This window comes from Acanthaster planci, linkage group LG20, assembly GCF_054643075.1.
Source record: "Acanthaster planci isolate LZ-2023a linkage group LG20, COTS_SCS, whole genome shotgun sequence".
Taxonomy (NCBI): domain Eukaryota; kingdom Metazoa; phylum Echinodermata; class Asteroidea; order Valvatida; family Acanthasteridae; genus Acanthaster; species Acanthaster planci.
The window spans coordinates 8,444,881-8,460,775 of NC_141796.1; the positions used below are offsets into that span (position 1 = coordinate 8,444,881).

The following is a 15,895-nucleotide window of genomic DNA, read 5'->3' on the forward strand; positions in this document are numbered from 1 at the left end:
TCGAATCGAATCGAATTGAATTGAATTAAATTAAATTCCAATTTCCATGATCAATGAAGAGTATTGCTGGTGCCACATGTAACTTAAGATGTAACATGTACGTGCTGCCGATTTCCAAGGTCATGCATGATATATTGTACATCTACAATAACAAAGGTGGAGGTACACGTACATTCACACCTCATTGCAAATTTGACATTCAACTTGCACCCTACTGCATACAGCCACTTTTATGACCTTATATTACCTATTATATAACTCGCTATATACATGTAACTCACCAGTCAATGTAGCCAATCTGCCCCTAGCCTAGGGCCCCAACCCTGCTGGTACAATTCAGCAAATCCACAGGACCATTCCCGGCCCTGAACCTGACGACTACGTGTGACAAAGTTGTCTAGAAGTTTCGGAAATTTGTGGCGTGGCGCGAACGACCAATTTACACGTATATTCATGGGCACCGGAGCTTAACTGATTGCAACTTAATCCCTCGATCTGGACTAATAAATATCTACCCATTTGCATTTATCTGTAACTCACATAACCAAGCCATTAACATTTTATAAATGAATGCATGATTAAACCTGGCACTATCTCTCGTGTCCGCATAGCATGTCCAAAACACCAAGATTACTACACGGCAACGTACCGAGCGATTTATGGACAACATGACTCTGCACTTGACAATTAGCAAACACGTACACCACAGTGATTTTCATCACGTTCGCCTGTAGCGCCACCAATATTGGGATTTGTCTCATTTCCCCCAAGGCCTTTTGGGTACAGTCCACCAATTCAAACCCCATTGAAACATCCCTGAGATTTCTGAAACCAGAATTATATTATTGTCTGGTCCCTAATGAGTCTTTTTTTTTCGTGGGTTAACCGATTAGGCCCTACATTTTTAATTATTCCCACAAAACAAAATCAACCCCCGAAAAGTGATTTTTCCGAAGTCTGATTGCAGTCATTTTACAAGTCGCAACCCTCAACTCTAGGGCACTTTGGACCATTTTTCAACCGTAGTTTTTAGCCAAAAGTTCTGCTTTTATATGAAAAGTTCAAAGACCCAGGGAGTTGATCCTGGCAACGATCTACACAATGTCACCATTTTGGGGGCCAAATAATCCCCTTTTTGGTTCCTTTGTGGACTGCGCTATGCTCCCGTGAACCAGTATCTCCAGGCGAGTTACGTTAATGTGGGCATGGCCCCCAGTGCCCCCTCCCTCAGATCCGCCCATGAATGTAGTACGAGCGTATTTGCACTTAAAGGTACATGTACATGCATGCGTCTGTTGGAAAAGCTGTCGTAATATCCAGCCGTGTAGCCATGTATATTGAGGGCCAAAGTCAAAGTCTTTTAGACTAGGCGACAGTGGCGGACACTCTCGCCCCAGCAGCCCTTTTCTGCCACTGGTAAGGGAAAGCTCACAGCATTGAAGATTACGAACGAATACAGAGGAATAAACTCTGACGCTGAATCTTTTGAGATTCTCAATGCATTACATTAAATGTAATGCATTGAGAGCAATCCCGTTGAAGAGGAGTACGAATTAAGGGTGCGCCCTCGCAAAAAGGCCCTAAATATGTCCGCCAAGCTCATTAATAAAAGTTATACAATCACAGAGAGTCCTGAGAGCCATGAAATTGAGGAATTGGAGAAATATGGCACTGAACCCCTGGCCTGGACTCTGGGCTTCAAATTCTGAGTAATTTGGATGCAGTTGGGTCCGAAAATGGCACTATTTGGCCGTTTTGCACTACTTTTCTGGGCAGGGACATTTTCTTCATTTTAGGGATGGTCTGCTTCTGGTGAAAATTTCTCAAAAATTCATTGGTCAACCCCCCGAAAATTGAAAGGAAAATGAAAGGGGACATGTCGATCATCGTATTTCTGTGCAGCCTGGACACCTGTGAGAGTTGTGAGCATTTTTTTAAATTATTGCAAAGTGTGGGGATTTATCATTGCAGTCTATGGGAATTTATTTGTAGTGGTGCACCCTTAAGCTGGTTTCGACCTGACCCTGAGCTGGTGTTGGCCAATCAAAATTGGAGATTGAAACTTATTCGTCTATCACTGCAAGGCCATCACAGTCATTTTTGCAGCCTTGAGTGACTTGCGACCTTTCAAAATAATGAAAAGCCACTTTTCTGTTCATATGAGCTTTCTTACCCCCTTTATTACATTATGCTTTGAATCCATTTGTGATTGGATAAGCAGGCAATGCTAAAATATGCTGAAGAAAAACTACTAATGACGATGGATTGATTCGATTTATGGATAAAATGAATGCAGCATTTATCATCCATTCACGTGATGCAGTGGGAATGCCCCGGCTTCATTGCTGAGCATTATGAAGAAAGTTCATAACGTCCTCAACCCACCGTTTTGAAAGATTGTCATTGTTTGCCTAATCCCATGCACTCTCGACTGGTGAAAGTTCAGAGGTATTAGGTTTTGAACCCAAAAACAGCCAAAAAGAGAACGGAACTGTGCAAATTCAGGAAATGTATTGTGAATGATGAAATTTGGATTACAATTTAGTTTTAACTGCAACCACGCAAGTTACGATGTCTTTTCGAATCTATCTCCGTTTGAGGGACACCTGTACAAGCATGTCCGTTTGGCTTATTTTCCTCATACTTATATTTCAGCTTTCAAAAGGTAAGAGTATTAGAACTGTTGGTCGATGATTGTTCATCCGAGAAACAAATCAAGGGGTGTATGCGTTGAAGTAGGCCAACCCGAATGTTTTGCACTTGCAACTTTTTAAAGTCTGACGATTAAAAGACTAAGTGAAATTTACCGCTTTGCTCAAAATGCTGTAAGGTGAATGTATGAACTTACAACAGACCGCGGTTATGTACGAAATATCCGAGTCTCACATTTGAAGTGTGACTAACTTTGTAGCATTACTTCTTAATGCATGTCAACAGGAATTACAAACGTAACTTGTTCCTTTGCAAAAATGATGACAAACTAATTAGAAGCAAATAGAACCAATTTTAAATGCTGCACAAACGCGCAAAGGGCGATTGAATTACTACATGAGCGCTATAACGTGCCTTCCCTCGGATCCTCCATTGTATAATTGACCAAGATCGGAGAAAAAGAAAACAGTGTTAGTCCAAGGTGTACTGAATATACAAATGAGTTTTCCTACTTCATTTTGCACTCATTCATCTAAATTTGTTTAAAAAAATGTTACATTTTGTCAAAAAGTGGTCACTCTCCCCGAATGGCGATTCCAATTTCGAAATAACCCCACCATATATTTCACTTTTTGAGAATTGTAATTCACCAAAAAAAGTCATTCTATTCATCCTATTAAAAGTAGTTTTCATTTCACCTCAGGAATGGAAATCGTTTTTTCTTGTTCATTTTACCGTTTTAATCATTCAGTTTAGTCAGTGGTATGAAAGACAAGTTACTGGTCAACGTCTGGGCGCTCTTGTAGTGGTCATTCAATTAAATGCAAAATTTTATCATACAAATCCTTTCGCATGAAATTCAAGGAACGCAAGGCAAAACAAAAATGACGTCCAAAACACCGAAAATTCAACATGGCGATCATCACGAAACTGAACGATTGAATCTGTAAAATGAATGACTGAAGACATCAAATTTTGATGCAGAATAATTGACCTTCTTGTCAACAAGTAGGTTTATATTTTGTGATGACTTGCTACCAGATACACAGATATCTGTGTATAGGTCTAGAAAGTAGCGTTTGGATTGAGTTTTCCTGTCATGTTTTCCTTTTGAGGTGACGGGAAATCCACCGTCACGGTAAGGCTTTACCCAACAGAGAAATATGTGGCTTCAGTCGGTGAGCGTGTGGCTTTCTCTTGTTTGGTGACTGGTCACTTAAGAGAAGGTGGGCCAATGGTTTACGTGTTTTGGAAATACTTGGGTAAAACGGTAAAGTCCTGTCAGTTCCCACCGACCCTCCATCGAGATGGTTTCAGCGAGTACTGCAACTACACCATCGTGGCTAATGGAACAGCAATGCAGCATCGCTACGTCTGCACCCTACTTTACCTTGGAACACGTACAAAAACCCTACTGTTCGAAATAGCAGGTACGCTTTCAGTATATAGTGTTCTTAGGATTACCAGTCTACTCGTAAACACATACATGTGGAGGTTTTTCGTTAAAACTCAAAACGAAGCTTATACACAATGGGCCTGTGCAGATACAGTTTGGACAAACATTCTAGCTTTTCAGTTGGACAAAATGTGGGCTTAGAAAACATCCTGTGAAACAAATCAGGAAAAGCTGGAGGCTGTACGAATCGTACGGGGGAGAGGGGGGGAAGAGAGCGACGCATCAAATATCAAATGTATCAAAGCAAGTATTCTCATAACGATCATATAAGTCAGTGTTCGGGGTGGACAGTTTATTAAACTACAATGTCACAAGCGCTTTTGAAAAGTTTTATTTGCAAATGGGAATTTCCTGTTGCACAGAAACTAAGGACACCTTGACTAGGATTTAGCTTTCCGTTTTAATCAAGTAAAATGTCAACTACTGTGTGTTAGGCTATCGTATGGCACAGACAGACGTTTAGGATCAAGCATTGTAACATTACTTTTCCTGGTTTTACATTTGATGATTCGCAGAAGGAAATGTTTGTAAAAATATCATAAACGGTGGCGACCTTTCAGGTATACGACGATGGCAGGGGATATGATATAAAAATGCTTTTTGTTATTTTATCGGCTTCACAATGTGATGTGGTAGTCGAGTTAGTATTGTGTTGGGGGATCACGGAATCCCAAACGGCATTATGAATGATCAACAGAATTAGTTGCATAAAATGAGGGAAAGAAAACCCCCAAACGTCTCGCTCACACACTGTATAGAAATTTCCAATCATTCATCCCCTTTTTTCAACTCTCAGTTCAAAGTACAACACTGGGCGAGGAAGTGCTGATAATGGGAAAGTAGGAGCTGAAATGTGTTTATTGGGTCTGTGTGGAGGGCTGGGTATACAGCTGGTGGAACGATGCTAACAAGGTCCTTGGGACTTTAAAAATTACCTTGTTATAATGGTTAGGCCTACCTTGTATTGTTAATTATGGAAAACAAAGAAACACAAAGGACTTTGGATCTAATATTGAAAACAGTGCTCTTCTTGTCCGTGTTCGGCTGTAGGCCTATAGGGATTAAAATCTCTCTTCACAGTCAAACTGAACTGGACCGACAAGGGCCCATTTGGAAAGTTGTCAGAGGTTACTCATTTCTTTTCTTGTGAAATGTTTGTGTTTTGAGTCCTTTGCCATAACATGTCTCTCTCGCTTTGCTTGAATGGTTCGGGTTGTTTTATTTGCTTGACTAGAACAACTGCACCTCAAACTGAAGAAAATCATTAATCGAGTTAGTTTACACTGTTTATATGCGTGCAGTGCCAGAGGCGACTATTGACGTCAGAGATCTTTTCACGGGGAGTCTCTTTGACCGTGATTCCGAACCGATCTGCAGCCAGCTGGGCTCTACACGCACGTTTGAATGCACCGTTCGATACGCTCAACCCGGCATTTGGGATATCTCCTGGATTATCGATGGTCAGCCGGTGGTCACCGGCTCAGTGGAGACAGGAACGGGTGGCCTAGTCAACGTCAGCAGTAGATTTAGGTTGCCCCAGTCATCCGCAGGATTCACAGAGAACCTTACTTGCCAGGCAGCGGGTGCTGATGGACAATTGCTCAACAGAACAGTGCAGCTCAAGGATTGTCTGGGTGAGGAAGAACTTCATTCAAGGACCCCTTTACATTCTGATACCCGTGAGTCTTGAGAAGTCTGGTGACCACACCGCGATAAGTCGTTAGGGAGCCCCTGCAGCAGGCTAAGAATAAACATATTCCATAGTTCACGATTATAATTGGTCATTGCAAATGATAATGGGGTCCAGTGACATGACCACACCTAAATCTTTTCCAGCTTTAGTTACATGAGATCCTCATGGGGCCTCAATCACTTTTAAAGGAAACAGGTAGGTTTATTAACCTTTAGCTATGCTCATCTACATACACCATGTACATGTACAGTGACGATCAAATTATTTCATAAGATAAAAATTCATAAGGAATTGTTTCCTTTCGAGACAAGCTTGTTTGAATCAGACCTTTTCAGCTTAAGGCCGGGTTTCTTCATGTCATGACGTTCTGAGAGATCGAATATCTTAACCGGGTGTTTTTTTCAGTTGCTTCAACAGAAATAACAATTAAGGGATCCTTTAATTTTATTTGTGCGTAGTACCAGATACAACTGTCGACGTGAGAGATCTCCTCACGGGGAATCTGGTTGACAGCAGGCCCATATGCGTCCAGCCTGGCATTGCTCGCTCCTTCGAATGCACCGTCCGAGACGCTCAACCCGGCATCTGGGGTATCTCGTGGATCATCGATGGACAGCCGGTGGTCACCGGCTCAGTGGAGACAGGAACACGTGGTTTAGTCAACGTCAGTAGCATAATCAATTTGTCGGGTTCGCCAACTGAGCTCTTGGGGAATCTTACCTGTCAGGGAGCGGGTGTTGATGACAGACAGTTACTGTCGAGGACAGTGAAGTTCAATGTGTGTCAAGGTAAGAGGAACCTGTTACATTTAAAAGTTTGATCGGTAGTTTTCAAAATATTTTCTGAAGCCACTTTGTTTTGCTTTTAGTGAGCCACAAATGTTGCGTGGAATCGAGAGAACAAAGAAATTATTTGTCACAGAGGCAGGAGAGCTCAGAGACCGATTCCAAACAAATATTTGACGTTATCAGATTCAGGCCCGAGGCTCACTACTGTATCTACGTTTGTGGCTTTTAAATTGGCTCGCTTTTCAGATTGATAAGAGAATGATGAACATTTACAAACGTGGATTTGGCAAAGTCCAAAGCGTTGCTCTTTCGATGTCCTGGGATTCTGTGCAGTTTGAAAATCACCCACAACCCGAACTTCTTGTAGTTAAGTCAGTTCCTTATTGGTAGATTTATTATTAGCTGATAATGAGTAGAGCCCATTTGTAAATAGGAAAGTAAACTCACCTTCCCGTTATAGTAGATTCCTTTTACAATCGTTTGTCAATAGATTCTCCTCTGATATCTCTACCAAGTTCACTTTTGTCGTGGCTTGCTTATGCTGGAAGAGGGGCTGGGTGTCGGAGAATTTTTTCAGTGCTTTCAACGATGTAGGAGATACTGTTCTCTTATACGATAAATTACAATGTTGTTTACATACGAACCAACTAGGATCGTTGTAAGTTCATTGTAAGCCTATCATGTACATCTTATAAAATTGTTGTAATTAAGCATATAGTATCCAATTCTAACCTCTGGGCTTCCACCAACAGATTCAGAACCGGCGAGCACACTCAACATGACGATACTCTTTGTTGTTGTCGGCGTATTAAGTGGAATCTTGGTCACAGCAGTTGCAGCTCTTGTACTTTGTGCAAAAAGATCTAGGAAGAACGACGAGGTGCGAACAAGCGCCCAAATGACATCGAATGTGGATGAAAGTGTCGAGATGGTAAGATCTAAACCATTTTATACTAAACACAGTAAGGTTATTTGCAGATATTTCTTTGAGGAACTTGTTGGTCGGGACTCATTTGAATTGCAGGAGTCGGTAATCGGGGATTCGGGACCCGATGGCACGTCACCTGAAGATGAAGTCACCTGCCAGAATACCTTAGTGCAACAACACGCAATACCCGATGAGGAAAGCAAAGATTCCGGCCTACCGTCCTGGGCAGAGGGATGGGGAATTCCGTGGAGTGACTTCTTCGTCGATGAACGAGTGCTGGGAAGTGGGAACTTCGGTGAGGTGCGCTCGGGTGCTGTGAGAAAAGACGGGGAAGTGACCAGGGCCGCTATCAAAATGCTAAAAGGTAACACTCCCCGGTAGTTGTTTCCAATTAAAAATACAATTTGTATCCCATGTACATAGATGTTGTATGCTGCCTTGGAATATCTTCCTTACGGTGATCTGCTCAGCTACCTGCTGATGGCCCAGTCACAGTGAGACTCGGATAAGGACACCTTGTCTTCGAAGCATATGATGCAAAATATAATTTGTATTTTGAGGCATGCGAATGGCGTTGGATTGATCCATTTGCACCAATCCTACTAATATTTAAAGAAAATTCATTTCCACATTGAGACTTGTGTGGCACGATCATTGTTGAGTGTATTACTGGTTTGTTGTTTATAAGTGTGGGCATTTTCCCACTCAACCTTGTAGGATACGCGTCCGCATGCGACCGAGACGATTTCATGGATGAGCTCAGGACGATGGCCTGTATCGGCTACCACCCTAATATCGTATTACTGCTCGGTGCCTGCCAACATCACGGTAAGCGTAAGTTGAATTGAGCAAATATAATACTTACCGCAAATTGAAGTACCTAAATGTCTGAGAAAATGGCAATTGAGTTCCTCATCCAGAAATTAGACAATGTTTTGTCTGGATCTGCGCATATCCAGATGTGCTGCATGTTGCTTTGGAGTATCTTCCTTACGGTGATCTGCGCAGCTACCTACGGACGGCCAGGTCACAGTCAGACTCAGACGAGGATGCTTTGTCTTCGGAACAGTTGGTCATGTTTGCTCTGGATGTTGCCAAGGGAATGGAGCATCTGTCAAAAGCAGGGGTAGGCATAACCGATACGAACAATTTCGCATGTTCGCTTGTAGTGCCATTACATGTATAAAAGTCGTGCTCGATATTATTTAGAGATGGTACTGCCGATGCTTACGCTTGCTGACAGTTCGGAGTGTAGAAATTTACTGCGGCTTTGCATCAATGCTGTGATTGCCGTCCAAAAAGAACAGGGACCAAGGGCTAAGCCTCTAAGCAATTTAGCCATGGAAAGACTTCTCGGTAACAGGTTTGCGGAAAGTGTTTATTTTCATGCATGTTGGCCGTGTGCAACACATGCACGTAAAATATACCTGACGTTTAAAAATAGTTTGTCCAAGAGTATATGCAATTAAGAGTTTAACCATTTTGAACAATAATGGCATTCTAAGAATGTGTTTGCAGCGCCTGACCTGATGCAATTCAGAGGGAGTACTCGATAAGTAAAATTTCACGCGCATGAACAGTCACAGACAATGGTAAACATCCTGTTTAGTGGGTGAAATTGTATTCTTCACAGTATTTGGTAACTGTGTTTGTCAGATGATAAAAACCGCACACGTTTTTGTACATGGGCGACATCTTTCGACCTGACTCGGTAAGGTTTAATGACCAAAGTTCACGCTGTCGTTACAGTTATACGTCCAGACTCAGATTTAAGGGAAATGTAACTGCGAGTTTCTAGGGATCGTTTTATTTAAAGCTGTAAACTTTTGCAGGTCATTCACCGCGACTTGGCTGCGAGAAATATCCTGCTTGGGGACAGACTGATTGCCAAGGTTTCCGACTTTGGACTTTCCCGAGGGGAGGACATTTACGTTCAGACTTCAAGGGTATGTTTATTCAACCTTGAATGTTTGTTAAAAGTCAGAGCCATTGGCAGCATGGGAGGGGGCGCTTGCCCTGGGAAAAAAATTGAAAATGAAAAGGGGACAAAAGCGAAAGAAATGAGATTAAAAGCAAAGAGAATGAAAATCACCAACTTGTTTTAAAAAGTATCAACACTGACCCTTCCCACTGATAAGTGGCTCCCTCCCCCATGGAAAAAAAACCCCCTCCCCCAGATAAAAATCCTGGCGATGCTAACGGTCGGAGCTTCTTAACACCTTTATTTTTGTGCTTTTAGGTTGTGTGTGTGTGATATTGCTTCCTGCTTCACTAAATTGGCAATGTCACCACGAACTGTTCGTTATTATTTTATGTAACAAAACTCCGACAACGGGAAGAGAGCAAGGTGTCTTGTATCCCTTTATTCCAAGAATTTTCCGATCACGGTCCTGGATCTGTTCACATTCCTCGCATCTGTTGAACAGACGTGTGGTGTGATTTGATGACACCTAGGTAAAGAGAATAAAGGGGGAAAAGCCCATTCCTCATTTTATTGACAAAAAACGTATGCGTCATGTAAAGGGAAAATAGATTTTTAACATGCAAACATTAAGTATTTTTTAATGTGCGTAAATATTGGAATATTCCTGATTGAGAAAAATTGAAAGAAGGGAATCTTTTGAGAATTTAATTGCTTTTATATCCACAATATTTGTGGAAACGTTGTTTCTTCCCTCGGCATGCAAACTGTCCTTCTTTAGGAGCGAGGAGAGATCTAGACAAATGCATGTATAATGGTTATAGGGCCAAAAAATCTCAACCCCCCCCCCGGTTAATTTGACAGAGACGAGTACCACTTCGCTGGTTGGCCATCGAATCGTTAAGGCACCAACTGTACACCTCACAGAGCGATGTGTAAGTTTGAAAGCCGTTCTATTATCTAATTCAGATTGGCTTAAGCATCACGATAAGTTGTTTTCAGACAAAATCTGGACAGACATTCCTGACAAAATGTATCCGACATGATCCAGAACCAAAGAAGCGTCGATAAGAATTACGCATGAATTCACAACTTTAACCCATTTCGGGGATGTGCTATTTTGCCTGTGACGTCACGGCAAGAAAGATGTATTTCGGCGGCGGAGTCAAGAGATAGGATTTTTTGGCTCTCAACCTTATGAATTGTAAACTTTCAAAATGTTTGTTCCGTGTGTGTTTATCACATGCTGGGAACTGTCTCTTGTGAGTGTGATTTTCTCTCAGTTTCTGTGAATCTTAATACGAGGTTTGTCTTCCTTGCTGCTGACTTATGCGGAATAGGACTTATGTGTCATCGCGATAATCTTTGTTTTTCATTCTATATAACACTAGAAATCCAGTTGCTGTATGTTAACTGAAGACATTTCTCAATTGTCTATACATGTATATGATGAAGGTGGTCGTTTGGAATCCTCCTTTGGGAAATAGCAACATTTGGTGAGTGCAAACCAGGGACTTTTTTGTTCACGTCCGTTCTGGAATTGTGTAAGAGTTTTCTCAGTTTAAGTAGTGTCCTTGTTGTCGTTGGAATGGGACACCTGGACTCGACACTTTTATTAAACCACTCTTGTGACGTCACCCTATTCGGTAAAGTGTCGATTAGGCCAAAAAAGTCTCCGGTTTCTGGTCACCGCGCGCGTCGGCAAAAGACTTTTTTATTTTACATAAAACGATTTCCAAACAAAAGCCGCCAAACTTACTTGATCGACAGGAATTCTGGTACTGCGTAATTTTAACGTGTTTTTGATGGGCGGAGTTGAGTAATAGGTAAAGGAATCCCTAAGGCCTCCACACATTTCAGTCGGGCACTCCGTCAGATGACGTTATGCTTGTATCTTTACACGAAGGCCGCGGCTGCGGCTTGATATCATGCCTGATTCTCTGGGAACCCGCCGTGGATGCTGCCAAATACTCGATGTACATGTAATCTCCGGCCGTAGCCAATTGCTTCGTACCCGGGCCCACGTACGTCTGTGAACCAGACAAACGAAGTGGTCTTGAGTCCTGCGTATGTATATATATTGAAAACACTTTCGAGCAACAAACCAAGAGGGGCCAGTCTATTTCAGTGTCAAAGAGGCAGAGGGGGTACATACGCATGCAGTGCATGCAGTAGTGATGGACACGTATCGCGTTATGACAACCACACAGGTAAGTTAAAATGCCGAGTTGTTAAATTGTAACAAGTCACGCATCGTTGATCTTCACTTGCTAAGAACAAAGGTAGATTAGAGTGGGAGGAGATTTTATTTTCTGAACTGAATTTCTTACCCAATATGTTAAATGCAGCTTGTTTCTTATAAGCTAAAACAGAAAACGATGTGCACAGTATATCATTTACCTCATGAGTATTTTATTTTCATTTTGACTCTGGACCTGAACTGTTTTCATTTGATTTTTTTTCATAGGCTATTTGACGTGCAACTTACTTCCTCTAAGCTAAAGCAGCAAACAATGTGCAAAGAATGTCACATATTGCTACCTCTTGAGAATTTCATTTCAAACCGGAAACTGGAGCTGAACATTTATTTTTAAATTTTAATAATTCCGTGGTTGTGCTCCTGTATTTTAACAAACTCAGTCATACCAAGAATAGAAGCCTCTTGGTTGAGTGAGATGACTGAAACCATCGCCTCTCGTCATATTTTATGGTCTTTTTATTCGTTCAAAGTTGTTAATTCACACGTCTCATAGTAACAAGGCCGCGCAATCTAAAGTACATGTGCATGTACATCACTTCCTAGGAAAAAAGAGGGAGGAAAAAACGCGTCACCGCACCACCTCTGGACCATGCCCGTCACCAGAAACCCGTGTCTTTATTTGGGGGGGGGCCTTATTCTTAAGAATGTTAACTGTACATTCATCAAAAGAATGTAGTTTTTAAGAATGTAGTGTGGATATTCTTCAAAAGCGACTTGATACACAAAGAAAAAGCACTTTTGAAATTAAATTGCAACGTCAAACACCGTAAGAAATGCTCTCAACAATAAAGCGGATTGTTTTAGACGTTCAATACAATTAACACTCACATTTTTAGATTTGACGCTGTAATGTTTTCTGTTGAGATTAGCGATGTTCAATTACAGCGAACCACTCCTCACGTTGCACTATATAATGTTTTTGATGTGTCTCCTTTATTTTTACATACGTTTTGAAATTTAGTTTCATTTTTAAAAAATCCCTCCCATTTTAGTTTTATTTCATTTTTTTTATTTTAATGTTTGTTTATTGTAATGGCAACGTATAACTTTTATTATTTTATCCTTTTTCTTTGCGTGTTTATTTTAAAATTCACTATAGGGGGCCTAGCAACTTTACTTTCGGTTAAACCTCAGTTTTACTTTCTTCTCTGTTATTAAACAACTTTTAAAAACAACTTCTGCAATCACAATTCATGTACAATTTTGCAAAACAGATTAATCGTTTAGAAACTTACGTATGATGCTTCCCAGATGAATGAGATGGTATTCCAAATGCATGTATTTTCCAAACGGAAGAATTTCCTTTGGTGACTGGTCGATTTAAAAGAGCAAGCATGTACGTCCAAGGTTGTAAATGTAATCTCCATTGAAGAGACAGTAAACTGTAGTTCTCAATTCGGTCACTCTAGAAACTTCCTTGTTGGCGGTGTAAAAGGTCCCCAGCTCCGTACAGTCATATCGATTGTCTTTGCTAACTTAAATTTAGCGTATTTCTGCAACTAGCATACAGATATAAATCCACGGACCGTGCCATACACTGATGGTGTCGACTGCATGTCTGTGTGTAACTTCGTGTGAAGCATGTACTGTGCCTGTGAATGAAAAATAGTCGCGCATCCAGCCGAGGAGTTACTCAATGGCTTAATTTCGACAGGAATGTAGCTTTCATGTACATGCAAATATACATAGCCCGCCAACGCTGGACAACTGATAGATTCATCTCAAAGCACCAGTAAAATCCCGTTGTTTTTTGTACAATATGAACAATAGTGGAGGGAGGGTCGTGGTCTAAGTGGGAGAAACGACTCAAAAGGTGGACATTCTTTAATTCGGATGGGCGAGGACGCGAACCTTAACTTAACTGGCTGTGTTGCTCATCTTGAAAAATTTGAGTAGACAGATAAAAAGAGATCACATCGTATCTAACCACCGTCCAAACGATGCCACGTGGTCGTAATCCTGCCAACATGAATGCCCACATAGTTTTGATTCAAGACTTTACTGCTTAGTAATTACAAAGCCACATAATTCAGTCACAAGTATCCACTCACAGCTCATAGTTGAAGTACGAGCCTTTTATGTATGAACAAAGACGGAATAGGCTGTTTCGTAATTATGTAGACGTAATGAACAGGAATTTACTGCCTCAGTCCAAAATTTGCTGGCAGCCAGTAAATGTCCTTTCCTACAGTGACCTCTGGTCTGATATCGATCAGATTGTGTTGCATAATAATACTCATTAGTGAATTGCCACTTTTTTGTCAAGGTGGGACGCCGTATCCGTCCATATCGAACGACTCGCTGGCAGAGACAATCAAACGAGGGTACCGCATGCCCCAGCCAGACAACTGTCACGACCACATGTGAGAATTCATATACATTCAGAGCACAGAAATACTAGTATAGATGAGCCAAAATGTCTTCCATGATGAAGCTGAGAGCCACTGTGATCATCTCAGTGAGGGCGCTACGCAGCCTACACGAAAGTTTAAAGGCTGCATCCGAATCTATTTTTAATCATCACCATTTAAAGTTGCAAAAGGGTACCAGGAATTTGCTGTGACGTTAAGGAAGCCAAATACAAAAACTACGGGCATCATGGATCATAAAAGCTGTAATTCCTAGAAGCAAAACAAAAGGATGTATTAAGAGGCGTATACAACGGGAGAGGAAGTGCTAAGTCCCCCCCCCACCCTTACTGGATGCACGCTTCACCTCACTTTTGCTATGAATGCATTTTATAAATACATGTAATCACGAATACAAACTGACAAAGATTTTTGACGTTTTTGTTAAGTACACCTTTGCTACCAAGCGATCTTTACTTGATTGATTGTCGCATTAGGTCTAAGTGTTGGTGACGTAGAATGCCAGGAGGAGACCCAAATTCTCTCTGTCTTGTTTCCTGCTTCTTGTGTGTAGCTATGCACTGATGCGCGAGTGTTGGGAGGAGGAACCAGACGCCAGGCCGACGTTTACTGAGTTGGTTCACATCCTCAGTGACATGGCTGACAGTCAGATTAAGCACGTGAGTTCACGTCTACACATGTACAAACTGGAATGCTGCCTATTCCCGTCGCTGTCCTGGGCAAACTTGTCCAAACGTGTATGCCCACGTCACTTGCAGGAATTAAATTTTTCTCTCGTCTCACTTTTTCTCGGACTGGAATGCACTTACCGACTGGATAGTTAACCATAACTACCACCCACTGTATGCATTGTAATGTGAAAGAATGACGCGTTATCCTTTTTCTGTCTTTTCTACAGACTTACATGGCAGTGATCCGCAATGAGTACGAGAATGCGTGCGCCATTCGGCCAGAACTGGATGACAACTGAAAGGTCACGTTGGACTCGGCATGCTGGCATTGTTTTTCGCGTGAATGTACATGTACAAACTTCAAATGAACTTTAATTTGAAAAACAAAATTGTAGTTATGAAGGTTTCTACTTGAAGAAAGTTATCAACAAGTTATCTTGGGCCCATTGAAAAATGGGCCCAAGAAGTGATCTCTATCACCAAATATGGTCAGAACTTTTTGACACCGGGGTTAATTGAGACTCTCATTAGACGTGTTCTCTGCATTTTTCCCTCCTCTGAAACTAAATTTCCAAACAGAATTTCCGAACTGTGTTTAAAAAATGAAATGCAAGCGTTCCCTGAACTTGCCGTATATCCCAGACAAGTTGCCCAAAATAATATACATAATGGACGAAAGACAACTTGAACCATTACGCTATTGAAAACGGTCGGGGTTTTCCAAAGGGATTTTCCAAAGTGCTATTCGTGGTGAAGTAGTTATACTTTAACAGTTGGTATCTTATTCAATCGGATGATCTTTAGATAAAAGTTAGGAACCCTGTTAATAAATCATCATTGAATTAAAAACTTAAGAGCAGCTTTGAATCGCCTGTAACCTATAATATTTTATTTGCATGTGCTCTTTTCGTGGCAACCAAGGCCTCTCTCTCTAAAACATGACGGAATTATTTTTGTACATTTCAGTGAGGTAGACGGTTTTTCTTTTAATGGCAACAACCTTCTTGACTAGGGTGATCATCTATATAGATATTTTCCAACCATATTCAATTACCTTAAAAATGAAAGCAAAGTGGACCTCAGATGTCCTAAACCTGTTGGAGAAAGTAAACGAACATTTTCTTGTGGTTGGAATGAAAGACACTTTTCATTGTCGT

The 15,895-nt window shown here is 41.3% G+C and overlaps 1 protein-coding gene across 6 annotated transcripts; it reads left to right on the plus strand.

Moving 5' to 3' along the window:
* The first annotated feature begins 589 nt into the window (after window positions 1–589).
* Window positions 590–15,877, plus strand: LOC110990569 (fibroblast growth factor receptor 1-like). 6 transcript variants are annotated; one of them, XM_087130532.1, is made up of 13 exons: window positions 590–4,082; window positions 5,410–5,742; window positions 6,260–6,589; window positions 7,342–7,520; window positions 7,614–7,881; window positions 8,235–8,345; window positions 8,477–8,643; window positions 9,350–9,463; window positions 10,303–10,373; window positions 10,894–10,934; window positions 13,965–14,061; window positions 14,621–14,726; window positions 14,966–15,877. In XM_087130532.1, exons 1-13 carry the CDS (start codon window positions 3,887–3,889, stop codon window positions 15,035–15,037), a joined length of 2,085 nt encoding a protein of 694 aa, XP_086986658.1. In that variant the 5' UTR covers window positions 590–3,886; the 3' UTR covers window positions 15,038–15,877. The 6 variants fall into 6 exon arrangements, 4 of the variants coding, with proteins under 4 accessions (XP_086986658.1, XP_086986659.1, XP_086986661.1 ...); XM_087130533.1 differs by lacking the exon at window positions 10,894–10,934; XM_087130535.1 differs by lacking the exon at window positions 8,477–8,643.
* Window positions 15,878–15,895: the final 18 nt, after the last annotated feature.